Consider the following 15,484-nt stretch of genomic DNA (forward strand, 5'->3'; position numbering starts at 1 on the left):
AACATACGTGTGCCTTGGTATTATTGGTACGTATGACTTGTTCACACGTAGGGCACAATCTCAGGAGTTGACAAGCACATTTCTTCTGTGAACCTTGCGTTTTCAGATGTTGTTGGTAACAAGCAGGGCTGACAAATGTGCGCAGACAAGTTGAACAAGGCACTGGTTCTTCGCTCAGACAGGGTGAAGAGGCCAAACATCCTGAGCATTTCAATCCACAATGCTTGTGTTGCTCTCGATTATTATAACCATGGTCACATTTCTCACAGTAATAACCGTATCCCAGGAATCCGGTGATACTGGTAATGGTATCGAAATGGTCATCGTGATAATAAACATGAATGTATTTTCCGTCCTTAAAATCTTGGCCTCGAAACAACAGAGGCCCGCGCATTTCTCGAGGGTGCACTTTCAAGGTGTATCGTGGAGCTAGGGCATCTTGCAATTTTTGCGTCTCAGGAATGCCACAGGGTGTGTCTTTGGACAGGCCAGCTTGTTGTAACAGGAGTTCTGCTTCATTTCGTTGTTTGGCTCGGTCGGATTGTTGAATAGTTTTCCAGGTTCTTTTCCATTCTACCGTGTCGTTCTTGTTGGCATAGGTTCGTCCCACCACGATGGCACGGGCTAAACACATCTGGTCATGAGGGTTGTGAATTTGGACGAGGCTACGCTTAATGCTGCGAAGCTCGTTCACCAATAACATCTTTTTGCGTCCAGTCCCTTGAGGAGGAGAGACGTGGGTCATGTCCAGTGTGGCTTTTCCATCGGTGATGTCAAACTGATCATTAGATTGTTGCACGTGTTGAATTTTGTCCATGACTTTGGAAGCAGTCAATTCTGCAGGGGTGCTAAACTCGATCCAAACAGGGGATTTCAAACCGTCATGTTGTATGGAAAGTCTCAAGCGATCGTCTTCTTTGGGTTGACATTGTCGCTTGAGTGAGGTGAGCAAAGAATCCCACACCCCAGTGATGAACACTTCTGCTTTCTCTAACGGCACTTCAGCCTTGAAATCTTTAAACTTCAGCGTGTATTTGTAAGCCGTGGTTCTAAATTTTCTAGAGGAGCGCTTTTCCGTCTCTCGAATGGAATAGTATTTTTCAGGGTTGACTAAGGGTGGTGAACTTGGTTTAGAGGTTTCAAATTCTGGTTCACTCATGTCCTCTTCAAAATCACTGGCATGAATTTGTGCCAAGATTTCAGCCCTGGTACGAGGCGATAGATCACGTTTCTGCCTCTTACTTTCTTCTTCTTTCTTCTGAAATGAATAGGATCGTTTCATCTTGAGTGAAAAACGTCAAATGACTCAAGTTCAAACACCATAGACTAATTTATAGTCATGGCAGACTAGCGTATATAAAAGGGTGTGTGTCTTGTTCTTTCACTATTCATTTCACTCTCAAGCCGAGCACAACGATGGAAGAGACTAACCAAATCGAACGTTTCGTCAGAGCTTTGCGAGGGGTCATTAGAAAATTCTCTTCAGACCAGCCGACGGACTACTCTCCTTCCTTTCGAGATAAAAGTCAAGATACTTGCTATATCTGTCAGAAGAAAGGGCATTGGTCTTCAGAGTGTCCAGACCGTCAAAAAAGAACAAAAACAGGGGCTAAAAAAGACAAAAGTCAAGATACCTGTTATTATTGTAAAGAAAAAGGACATTGGTCTCCAGATTGCCCAAAAAAGAAACAGGAGGAGTCAGAAGAAAAGAGGGATTCTTCAGAAGAAGAAAGGGATTCTTCGGAAGAAGAGAGGGATTCTTCTGAGGAAGAAAGAAGACAGGTGAAGAAAAAGAAACAGGAGAAGAAAAGAAGAAGGGAACAAAGCGAGGAGGAAGAAGAAGAAGAGGAAAAGAGTGTGACGGTGAAGAAATTTAAAAAACAGAGAGACTAAACAAGGAGACAGAAGAAGTCAATGAACTTTTAATTAAAGTGTTCTGTTATGAATTGTGAATTGGATTGTAAAAAATGGAGAAAAGAATAAATTAATGATATAAGGTAAGTGTCTTTGAGTTATGATTTTAAAATAAGAACGTACACTCACGCACTCATACACAGAAACGTACTATAAGGGTAAAATGGGCTGTTTACTATTTTTTTGAGTTATTGGCAAATTGAAAGGCTATCTCTTTTCGAGAAATGTGGGTGGCCCTGAAAAGGGCCTTTTTCTTCATGGTGAAGGGGTGAGTTTAAGCAATCAACTTTAACTGCCTTAAGCCTTTGCCACGGCCAAGGCCTACTTCTGGACTGCGTAATGATGATGATTGGGTTGAAATCACTAAGGGTGGTACGGTAGGCTTAGTCACAGGGTTGACGTGTTTAGCTCGGGAAGGTCGTGTTCTCTTCGGTCGTGATACAAAAGTCTGATACATTTGTTTCAGACTTCTTAACTCCGCTAAAATGTCCAACAGTACCGTGACCGTTTGATTTTCACCCTCTTGTTTCTTTGCTGCTACTTCTTCTTGCTGTTGTTTTTTTCTTACCTCTTCTTCTTGCTGCTGTTGCTGTAGGAGAAAAGCTTGTTCCGCTTCCTTTTGTCGTTGTATAAATTTCTCCAATTCTTCTTTCTGTCTCTGTCTAAAATTCTCCACTTGCGGTAATGAAGAAGGTAACGAAGGTTCCGGAACAAATTCTTGCGAGGAGAGGAAATCCACAAAATCCCAATTCACCTCTTCTGAAAGTAAGTCCGGGTTCCCTTGGGCAGTCTCCCCTGCTGGTGCACCCCAATGGATCGTTTTCTGAGTTTCCGTCATGTTGAATCACTGTCGCATAGATTGACTGCACACAAGCGCTAACGAATCTATATAGACCACGTGACGTCACAGACTGTTCTCTTCGGATTGGATGCGAGCTGACTGAATTTCGTAACGCGTGTTCGGATTGGTGAATGAACTCAATCCGTTTCAATCCTTCCTCTACCTATAAATAAGCGCAGTTCACTGCATTGATTCACCTGTTCTCGTCGCTTCAAGATGTGGACCACAGTTGAGTCATCCACCCTTGTGTCTTCCATGATGTTTAGGACGGACATGCTCATGTATGTCCGATCCAAGTGGACCGTTGTCCACAGGACAAACACCAGCCTGTGGATACGTAGGATCTACGTTGAAAGACAAGGATGCCTGAAAAGAGTGCTAATTTACGGACCAACAGTGAGACGCAGCCTAAGAACAAGAAGAAGACCAATGCGGTGCCCTTTATGTTAATGAATACATTAACATAAACCCAAAGGCCCTTTTCAGGGCCAGCCATATTTCTCGAAAAGAGATAGCCTTTCAATTACCTACCCCTTTTTTATTTTTTTATTTTTAAAAAAAAAAAAAAAATCCCATGTTCAATTTCCCTTGACGCTATACAGTCCCACCCTGTTTAAATTCCTTTGACGCTAGACAGTCCCCTATTCCCATGTTCAAATCCCTTGACGCTCAACAGTCCCACGATTTTTCTCCATGTTAATTTCCCTTGACGCTATATGTTCCCACGATTTTTCTCCATGTTAAATTTCCCTTGACGCTATATGTTCCCAAGGGGGTCTGTAATGCTAATTCCCATTGACGCTATAATATCCCCCTTCACTACTTCTGACACTCTACCCATAGAACTACCACTGCTCCCTAATAGGTCAAACTAAACCCACGGGTATCACTTATACAGAAATAAGTTATATTTAAATCAAGACATGTGGATTCAAAACATCAGAGATAAAGTGACTGTTTTACAATCAGACATAGGGATGTCCAATTTTAACAAAAAGTACGAAGTCACGGATGTGTTTGAAAGGATATAAGAAACGTACCAAACTGCTGAATAAAAAAATACGTTTCAGATGATGTAGAAGTATTTACTGGTGTGTTCAGATATAATTTGAGGAGAAACTTTAACAATTATTCTTTGTAACTACAAAGTGCTAATTGATGTTTGGGACAAAAATGCTACGTTGAGATTATTGAGGAGGTATTCATAGATACTCTGGATTATATAATTATGATGCATCAAGACTATTGGTACATCAACACATTTAAGACAATTGGCTTATCATCACATTCAAGACTGAAACTCATTTGGAACACGACTAGAATTCATTCGGAGCACACTTTACTTTGGTACATGTGTTAGAACTTTTAAGATTATTTGGGAAGTTCTTTTTAAAAATTTATCTCTTTATGATAGGAAAATAAAGTATTTCTTTAAGTTTATTAAACTTCTTGGTTTTGCTTTTTCTGTTACTTTGTTCAAGACCATAGAATCGAAACAATATAAATCTGTTTTTGCAGCAAATATATATTTTCTCAAAATATGCTTTGGCCGAAAAAGTAAATAGAAAAAGGGAGATGACATAACGATGCTTTTAGAGAAATATTCAAAGAGCGAAAGCGAAAGACGCGTTCATGAGATTATTGAACTTGTTTATATATTTCATAATTATTTCCAAATAAGAAACTGCTTGGGAGTGTCGGTAAAAGCCTTAGAACTATTTTACTTTTGTATGCAAACAATTTAATTGTCATTGCTGACACTGCCCACCAGTTGCAAAACTTTCTCAACAGGCTGTAATCGATTGCCCTAATTATAAATTAAAAGTGAACATGAAAAAAGAGTGCTTATATATGGCAGAGGTGGATATCTCAGAAGTTTAAAAAAAAGTAGTAATATGACCCTACAGAGGAAGAGACTGTGTCATATTATAAGTATCTAGGTTTAGAGTCTATGAAACAAGAATTGCGGATCAATAAAAAAATTACTGAAGAAACCAAAAGAAAATAGAAAAAGACCCTTATAGTATGATAAGTAAATGAATAGCAGTGAGAGTCATCATATAGAACTTAAATCGGACCTCGATAGTGACGTAATATATTCTTCCTGGTGTAAGTACTCTTTTTGTTCTATAAGAACATGAATGAAAGTGTTACTTAGTGAATTTGGAAGAATTTGGAAAGAGAAATGCAATGCCAGTGCTAAATTCAGTCATAAGATATCTTTGAAATTAATTTCTCAAGAAATAATAATGATAAAGGCAAAATTGAAATCCGTAAAACGTTTTCATGGGGAATTTCTTTTGTAAATTTTACCAAACCAAACAACCAACATGGAAAAATGTCTTCATTGGAAGTAATACATTAATTATAATCATATCTCACATATAAATACACAAAACTGTTAAAATAATGATATTATTTTACTGTGCTTATGAAAATTATGGATACAATTTTATGTGTTATTTGGATATTTTAACGTAGCTTTAATAATTTTTCAGTCATATCGCTACCTTATCCTAACAATAGCCTCTTGAATTTTTAAATGTCTTTGGTAGTACTCTTCAGGGGTTCGAACCCGCGACCTCCTGCAACCGAGGAGGACGCTCTAACCACTTAGGCCACCGGAACGGTCTCAATTTTATGTTAATTGTATTTTCATATTCGAATTGTTTATCATATACCAGTTTTTATTGTTCTGTTTTTATTACATATTTTCAATACCTTGGATTGTTTGTTTTGCAATTTAAAACCAATAAATTAATTTGGAATATTGGAATCCTGCATCATACCTCTTTAGTGTTGATTTTATTAACATTTTAAAAAGTGAGCCTTTACTTGTAACTGGTGTCAAGTTGGCCAAAAGTTGGTTTTCTTTTCTGATGGTCTCTCAACAACTATAGAGCAAGTCATGTAGGCGTTCTGCACTGACTATGGGTGTCGTCTTTTAGAATGTAATTTTACATACGTTTAGGTGGCAATTATTTACTTTACATGGATCCTCATATATCCTAGTCCGACAAACCATTCTCCAAACCCGTACTGAAACTGATCTGTACCATTCAGTCAACCGTAATTCAAGAACGCCATAAATAAAGCCAAGTGTCTCAAATGTACACCCATGTGTGAGGATAAGAGTGTCTGCATGTGATTGCACATTTTATGCAATAGGGGAGATCAGACACTAAACCGTCAGTCGGTATCAGTACAGGCTTGGGTGCATATTATCAGATCACATATAAACATATTCCTTTCAAAGGTCATTATTTACACGCACTGAGAAATACATACGGAAAACTTAAATGTTAAAGTACGTTAACATTTTTGTACGAGGTCAACCTGAAGGTGTTGTCCGGGAATGGATGTCGCGCGCTGTGATGTCACGATGAAAGCTGCGCGTGTTGACAACTTTAATTTTTAGTTAATATATGTTTTCAAAATTGGATATTTTCATCACTTCTTTCAAAAGTTCAAACATAATTGTTTTGAATAATATTTTTATTTTGAACACTTAAATACTTTAACTTTACAAAGATGTGTAACTTGAATAATTTATTTATCTTTATTAGGCCTGACACCATAAATACCTGCATTATATGTCGTACCAATTATTCAATTTTTGTCACGATGACTTCAAATAAAGCTTATCTCTTACAAATCACTGATTTTATAACACCTGTAAAATCTTATGACATCAATAAAGTAAGATAAAACGAGTCACACTAATTAGGGAACAAAGTTAAAAATGTGTTTTTGCTTATCACTCCCTTCAATTACTTAGGCTACATTAAATAAGTTTTTTTTTTTTTAATAAAAATAATAGCTTTCATGTTTTCTTAAGCATAATTAGGTTCTTGATTGATAACAAATGCATCAGAAAAATACTTGGTTTTATATTCTCATATGACTATTTTACATGTCTGATATAGCTTTAACGGGTGCGAATACATATCGAAAGGTACATGAAGTCTGTGAGGATGATCGTTCTTTCTTATAGATCCCCAACAACGTGCTGCAACTTCTAACCGTATTTAGCGAAATCCATAATTTCATGAATATGTCATTGTGTGTATTTCAATAATTGTTAAATAGATGATCTGAAAGGTTATTTGCAATCAGATTGGAAAGTTTCAGACATTGTCGGGAGTGTTTTCCAGTGAACATCTGGTGTTGATGCTACTGGATCTGGCATTTTGACGATAGCTTGTGAGTCGGAGCAACAGTAGTCCGAGTTTCCTCTGACCCTTGTCACCCCATTTTTGATATTTGGACATTTATGTTGGGGTGTAGGGTCAGAGTCCATTCCCTTTCGAAAAGTTGGAATTCGCCGACACCTTTTTGTGTCAGCATAGTGTAGCCGCTTACCAGCCGGCCTAGCAAACTTTAACGACCTTTCATCGAGATATACCTGCATGAAATCGATAGGAATATGACTTATTTTCTCAGAAATTGCGAGTATAGCATTCTTTATGTCTTTAATCCGCTGACAGACGAGACGAAAGTACATCGTTACTGAATTTGACCTGGATTTCGTCTTTTGCATTCCGGGTATGCAGGTATATTTTGATGAAAGGTCGTTCAAGTTTGCTGGGCCGGCTAGCAAGCGAATACTCCATGCCGACACCAGATGGTGTTGGCGAATTCCAACTTTTCGATAGGGAATTGACTCGGACCCTACACCCCAACATAGATGTCCAAATGTCAAAAATGGGGTGTCACGGGTCAGAAGAAACTCGGACTAGAGCAACAGTAAAAAACTGAGCGGAGCTTATCGTTCGTGAAGTGGAATCAGATCATTATTAGTTCCGGTTCAGTACCCACGAATGCATTCATTTCCTGTCTCCTTTTGGTGGTAATACAAGAGTTAGATTTAGGCATTCTTGACATGGATGTAAAGATATTATTTACTCTTTAGACTATGAGCTTATGGTGTGGTTATCTGTGTGTTTCGGCGATAGTGCACAGTGAGTAATAAGGCTTTGGTGATGAACTGGAAGTGAAATCTGTGTTCCATTACACATTGTTTTGTTTACAGTCCAGCCTCTCAAAGAAATGCCGGTGAACCGATGACAAGAACTTCACCGTGAAGTCATCTTTCAAGTTATTTTAAATTGATTTGTATCAATTGGCACACAGCGGAAAAGTTCAGTACTGATAAACAAATGTATAGACTATATAGGAAAATTACTTGTGAACTGAGTCCATATGGCACAGTTCTGCAGAGGAAGGAATTAGAGTCACAATCTGAACATTTTCAGTCTTTTCTCTCGTAACATATGTGGTGCACTCGATTTAGATGCGAATCACCGAACCCCTCAAACTGATGTGTATTCCTACAAATACTTCCTATGTTATTTCGCGACTTCACGGAAATGGACGAGCGATGTTACGATGACGAATTAAAGTACGGAATAACTGTTCATTTTCCCATGATACACCGCGCCCATTAGTCTGGTTCCCTGATTAATTTTCTTCCCGCTACCCACTCCTCTAGAATCGGGAGACCGTATTTTACTGGTTACCGGTTTATGAAATTCACATGCCAATTTAGGCCGGGTGCTAGCGAAGATTTTAGGCAGCGGTTAAACGACATTTTATGGGCCACATACGGGTTAAATGCCATTTTGATAGCGGTGAACCACTTTTCATGAACATCGAGGTAAATCGTACCGATATATCTCGAATGTATTAACAGAGAAGTTTCGAGTTGCGAAATTCTTGGTTAATCCAAACGTCAAAATACACAAGGTGGTCAATCCAAACGTAAAAATACACAAGGTGGTCCAAGTAGATTATTGGGGGAATTTAGATGCGATGTAACACATTTCCGACGACTATAATGTAAGGTGTTTCTGCAAATGAGTGCGTCGACATACATTATAGGCATATTTATCAATTAGGCAAAATTCAGCAATTGCCAGAGCTTTTAAACAGTTCGATCATGTTGAAATGAAGATGCACATTTTATCTAGAACGATATATGCAGCTTTGTTTGGGAATGTCGCGGGATTGCCTAGACCACTTGGTCTCATTGAAAGTTGCAGACCCAGCCTAAGCCCCATTTAATGGTGCAACTTTATCAGATCAGAAACACTTGTGTCACTTAAGAACAACAACAACAACAACAACAACAACAAAGCTTCAGTGCATAACACTGCGACAACATCATTCATACAATGATTGTTGTTGTTGATCTAGATTACTAATTGTCAGAATCCAAGAGACACGTTATCCTCTATTTGAAATCTATACTTGCGCTGTGACGCTCACGTATCGATTTTTCATTTTGAACATTTGACAATGAACCTTACCAAATGGATATCTAATATGTAGCCCACAAAATTAACCTATTTAAATGACACAAAGGGTGTAAAACCTACACACTTAAGTATTTCAATTGATCACCTCCATCGCTGCCCCACTGGCATTATGCTTTAATTTCACAATCTTCATTTTCCCATTGTTTGTTCTCCATATCACAACGACGCTACATGGGAAATAATAGCTCTAGAATATATACACCATTTGTTGAATACCGTCGAAAATCTTGTAATGTTTGGTTTTAAAGTATCTTTAACATGAATGATTAGTTCATTTTGAATAAGTTGAGCAAAGACTAGACAGATTTTGTTTTTAGTTAGTTGATACATCTTTATTGAAAGAGCGCGAAATTCCTATCTGGTTGAAATGAATACGACACTGTTAGGACGATGGCGCACAGCGTACTTTCAATGCATGGCACAAATGAAATCAGCATCGATCAGAATCATTTGTACAAACCTGCAAAGGCTAAACTAAAGCATCACTTTGATGAATTTGTGTCAAAATTAGGATGTTCGTACGTGTTTGTTTTTCTTTCCTGCCCTCTATTTAATAGTTAATCATTTCAGCACAGTTTATTTATAAACAGGCAAAAATAAAACCCCCAAAACCCCTGAGGACAATGGCATCTAAGAACACACGATAGTCAAAGTATCGCGCAGGATTGGCGCATTGCAATAACATTATCACATAAACAGGCAAACTTATATAATAGTAAATCATTAGAGGAAACTCGGGCGATTTTATGTCTTTATGTCACAAAAGATAAAGTTGTAACAATATCCACGAAAGAAACAAATATTATACAAACAAACAAATGAAAACGTGAATTCAGTTGGTGTTACAATGTTGTCTATTCCTTAATTCTCATATAAAACAAAATAACATTGATTCCACGTATGTATGTATGTATGTATGTATGTATGTATGTATGTATGTATGTATGTATGTATTCTTATTTCATTACTTTGCAAAAGACATTGCGTGATGTTGCTTTTCCTAGGTGATTGTCTTTGACTTCCATAGTATTGTAAATATTCACAGTATGGCCGAGATCACTTTTGGCCTTCTTCCCCATGGCCAAGAAGTTGCCATGTCGGCGCTTCCATTCTGTTACCTTCTGCAGTTCTTTATTTGTCTGCTCCAGCCGTTGATTTAAGTTAGCCACCCTCTTCTCAAGCTTTGCATTATCATCCACAAGATCCCTTTCTCTAGATTCACCTTCCTTTAATTTGCTTTCAAGTTTCCGTAGTCTCAATTGCAGTTTCCCAATGTTTAGTTTGTCATATTCCATGGTAGCATCGTGTTCCTTTCTCAGCTTGTCGTATTTTGACTCCAACTCTTGAAATGAATCTTTCCATTTGTTAGGATCTTCATCCACGTCTGAAAATTCCTGGCATTCATTTGTCTCAGACTTCTCCAACTTCAATGCTAATATTTCATATCTCTCGTTTAATTCTTTTATAATTGTTTCTCGTCTTGTCAAGTCTTCCTCCAACTGGCCAACAAGTCTATGCAGTTCACTCTTTGTTTGCTCAGACTGTTCAATAAGCCTACCCATCGCTTCATTGTGATCTTTCTGATTTTGTTGTAACTGCTCATTACACCTGCACAGTTCTTGCTTGTGCTGGACAACGTCTTTATTCATTTGCCTCAACATAGCCCCTTGTCTCTGTTGTTCTGCTAAAATGTCCTCCAACACTTTTAATTGTATTCCCTTCAATTCTGTGCCTCCTTTGCTAACCTGAAAATCATATAAATAAAAATATGTTTACATTTGTTAACTTACGTAGACGTACTTGGGTGTTAAGTTGCTTTTTTATATCGTATGAAAGTATTAGTGTGCTTGAATGAGTAATATTTCGAGGGAGCAGTTTAAAAGCGTCATTATCATGTTGTGTTTTAGAGTGTAATTACACTACATGATTATTAATACCTTTATTAAGATTTTATCATGAATGTTATTTATAGTGTATACGGGAAACGAGTCGTAGAGTAGATATTCCATTAATGACGGGTCCATTTTTCATGTAAATCTGTGAAATATATAATTACCTAAGTACGAGCAGAAACAGTATTGTAATTTGGCTTGCTAAAATATGACTAAAGGTGAGATAGAGCTGCAACCTGAGATGAAAAAAAGGAAAGAACGAATAATATTCACAAATGGATGCGCTAGAGACGGGACGTGAATTATAAACGCTTCCAAACTAGTCTTTCTACTGAATACGTTTGCTAAACTTATTCTCCAGTGTAAAAAAATGCATCTAGAAATATAGACTCGTCTTACAATTTTAGCAAATGTATCTATACAAGTTCTGGTGTAAGGGAGTACAACTTAAATGAAGATGTTTTCCTGGTTTGAGTTCGTCAAGACTTCTGATGATAAATGGCAATAATGCTCCAAATACCTTGCAGTTCTCAGAGGCTCCCTTCAGATGTTCTGATGCAAATGATGGAATTTGTAAACCCACTGAAAGAAAAAGAAACGATTAAAAATAATATGCCTTTCTACTAATAATGACAATTCAATGAGAATGTGTTCATTGTACTACTCCCATCCGACAATTATTCGAAAATACAGATATTATTGCGAAAAGAAGAATAAATATGAAACAGATGATACAACAAAGGGTTTTATTGGGATTCATCTGGTTTCTAACTAAATTTGTTTATGAAGCATTTAAAACAAGAGATAGATTATTATTTTTGAAATACTTAATTACAAAGATTGTGTATATTTGTCCATCCTCTCCTTTTCAGCCTTTGACCATTACCGTCTTGAGTTTCTGTTTAAATTAGCACTTATAACATTTGACAACCACGCATAATTTGTAATATTTGTAAAATATTTGTAATATGTAATGCTTATGATAAGAAATTTGTGAAATTATTGTATTGAATTGAATTGAATTGGTAAATTGCCAAATGCTGTCAGGCAGAGTTCATCAATTTAAAGCTTCACATTACATTCAGTAGGATCAAGAATATGCATGTGGCATAATTCCAACTATGAAAAAGCTATAATCTTGCTAATTAATGATATTGTAACCTTACTAATTAATAATATTGTAACTTTACAAATAACCACATTAGAAGTATCTGCAACTAAACCTTCTCAAAGATTTTCAAATCGAAGAGCTGCACATTAACTTCGGTTGAAATCGGACAACAATAGGTAAATTATGCCGAGTCTAAGAGCACAAGCAATCAAACTCGTGCTGTAGAAAGGCTAATTAGAAGGAGAGTCACTCAGAGACTACTTTTCCTTTAAACGTTAAGAACTGCTGGAAATCCAGTAATCCAGTGTAACGCTATGGCGCTGAAACAAGAGTAGGAAAACGAGTATCTATTACATCCTATTGCAGTACCTAAGAATGTAATTAATATTTTTCTCTGATTTTTCTGCGATATTTGATAACAAGTGAAGTGCGTCACTCATCAAACAACATTAAAATTTAAATAGTAAATAGTTATTTAGTTCAGCCTTTTGACTTTTGCCTAGGGTTATAGAGCAAACAAGCGTTTTTCTTTCTACCTGTTCAGAAAGGGCCACTTGCATTAACATAGTCAGTCATAACATCGTCAGTCATATTTGCAACTATTTTCAGAAACCGTAACAAAGTGTTATTGATTTTTTTGGTTTCAATATGTACTTGCTTATAAGTCGAGTCAAACTACAAAAAACATTATTGTTCTGCCGTAGTATAATGCACCTGCAGATCAGGGTCTATGCTGTTGGTCTACTAATTACTCCAAACTACACAGAGTCAGATCGGATGGCGCGATATGCGACGACAGATCTGGGTCTGTGCAGTTTGCAGTTGGATGTGTCTTATAAAAGAGTACATACCGTATGTTCTGTCTAAAAATAAATGAATCATTGTAGTAAAAATGTAAATTATGTCTTTTACTGTTGGAACTGAAATTTGTTCATGTTGTCAGCAAGGCAAATTTGGTTGAAATTCAAGAATCCTTGGTGAATATATGTTGCCAGAAAAGAATCGGAAGCTGATTACAGTTCCTCTAAATTATAATTAAAAAGCTAAAAAAAATTGAATTTATTTATTTTAAAGTATAGTGAACATCAAGCTGCGAACAATTTTCAGTCGAAATTCAACTAAAGTTTCGGAAAACTAGTTCTTGACGGACGGACATCAGGACGGACAGAGTGAAAGACGAACAGAAAACGTGATCGATATATTTATCATACATACATACACATTTGAAAATTAATTAGGATTTGTAAGCCAACCCCGACAGTCAAAAGTAGGCTTCATATACAGAACAGTAACAGACGCCAAAGCTGATGAGGAACAGTAGAACAATCGATCAAGAAATATATTACTAATAACAATCGATCAAGAAATATATTACTAATAACAATCGATCAAGAAATATATTACTAATAACAATCGATCAAGAAATATATTGCTAATAATTGACACATATTGTAACACAGCAATAGCTCAACATGGATTGTTTATATACTTAGCGAAACTCGGATGATTTGTTCAGTAAGGCCTTCTCATTGCATGTGACCCCGTAAACTAGAACCTAGTTACCTTTCTTCCTATTTTACAGAAAATATTAAAGTGATGGACTTCTGGAAATTTGAAAAGGCAACGGCTTTTAAATGTAGGTTTATTTTCTAAAATTTATTTAAACACGTCCTCAAAACATATTTTGAGACCAGGTAAGCGCGAAGTTAACATAGATATGTTACATGGAATGTTTTACATATATTTTGACATAAATGAGGCATAAATGAATCCAAGATCAGCCTTATCCAATAAAAATGTTGAATAATAATAATAATAATAATAATAATAATAATAATAATAAATAATAATAATAAAATGTTGATACATTTTTTAAAATTCTTTAGGGTATACCTTTACATTAAGTTACACAACGTGATTGCTCGCAGTCGGTAACTAAACCAGGAACAGACCGAATAACCTTGACACAGTCAGGCTCAGTGCTTTGTGTGCACGGCCAATTTATTAATCAATACATGGAATACCTTTATGCACAGATTTACAAAACAACAACAACAATAAAAAAAATACCCCAACCTTTTCTCTCTGATGGATCAAACTCTAGTAGCAGCACAAGATCTTGAAGTTCATCGATGTTCGATAGGATTTTCCGTACCTCATCCTTCCCAGTCTTAAAGAGGATTCCAACTAATTCTTCATTGGTAACTGTAACATTGGTGTGTGGCTTATCTGAGAAAAGTCCCCTTTCTCTCAAGCTGTCAATGAGAATAGCTCTGTTCTTGTCATTTAGACGATTACCCAACGTTTGCATTACACTTTCAGCCATTGCTGGTAGATACAACCATGGACGGCGAGGACAAGCAGGTAATTACATCACGGTTATTTGGAACTAAAATAATACTCAAGGCAAATTACACAGGTAAAATTAAAATAAAATTTTAAAAAACGTGGTGATTCCCCATTGGCATCTATTTTGTAGGTCATTGTTCTTTGTTATTGTATGCGAACAACACGGATAATCTTTACACGTTTGTCGATTTAATAGCGGCCTGGATACTAGTTATTAATCTTAGGTAAGTTCAAGTTGGTTGTAAAGACAAATATCAAAAGGTTACAATACTTAACGTCACATTTACCGTTCCCGTTGTTATACAAATGATCTAAATAAACATTTGACATAGAAACTTTGTATATTTGATATCATACACTATTTTGAACAGATTCGTGCATGTAAAAAATAAACAATTGTGAGGTGCGTGCCGTTTGTAAAACGATTCTCTACCAGGATCATACAATCCTACTCATTTATCATAAATGATGATTAGCTTCTCTATCCTGGCATGAAAAATTGCAGTCACATATGAAAATAAGACATGAAAAAACAATGGTAAGGCGGCATTTGTATGGAACCTTGCATAATAAAACTGACGAAAGGGAAGCTTAAGAATAGTAATCGATTTTTACAAATCAGTGCTTAAGAACTGGAATTTAATTGTTACTATAACAAATTACAAATTTGTGAGAAATTGTAGAGTCAACAAAGGTTATACAAAATCCATGCGTTTGGAAGTGTAGTTCCTGACAGGAGAACAACGAACATTCGAGGTGCTGTCGGGAATGTTTTGTTGTTTGATTTTTTAACTTATCAGGCAAGAAAGTGCTTTACACCGTTACAGAACAAGCTTTTAGATTGATGTTGAGTTTTCAAATGATATATGACTTACTTTTTTGTGTTTGCTTTTATTCGGAATACTGTTCAAATACAACAATAGGTCTATAACTCAGTTCTTTATCACTCGAATGCCTAGCATCCCTCTAATAACCTGCTTGGTTCCGGTGTCTAGTTTCCCTTGCTGGAGACCACCAGAATCTCGTACAATTGAAACTCGAGTAAACGAAAAGGTATGCA

At 36.5% G+C, this 15,484-nt stretch overlaps 1 protein-coding gene across 1 annotated transcript; it reads right to left on the minus strand.

Moving 5' to 3' along the window:
• Window positions 1-9,811: 9,811 nt before the first annotated feature.
• LOC149787590 (uncharacterized) lies at window positions 9,812-14,441 on the minus strand. Its single transcript, XM_089975607.1, has 3 exons — window positions 14,152-14,441; window positions 11,485-11,546; window positions 9,812-10,817 (listed from the first exon to the last, which is right to left on the minus strand). Exons 1-3 carry the CDS (start codon window positions 14,399-14,401, stop codon window positions 10,029-10,031), a joined length of 1,101 nt encoding a protein of 366 aa, XP_089831733.1. The 5' UTR covers window positions 14,402-14,441; the 3' UTR covers window positions 9,812-10,028.
• Between the last annotated feature and the right edge of the window lie 1,043 nt (window positions 14,442-15,484).

Source organism: Sinohyriopsis cumingii, chromosome 11, assembly GCF_028554795.1.
Source record: "Sinohyriopsis cumingii isolate HCF-2022 chromosome 11, ASM2855479v2, whole genome shotgun sequence".
NCBI lineage: Eukaryota > Metazoa > Mollusca > Bivalvia > Unionida > Unionidae > Sinohyriopsis > Sinohyriopsis cumingii.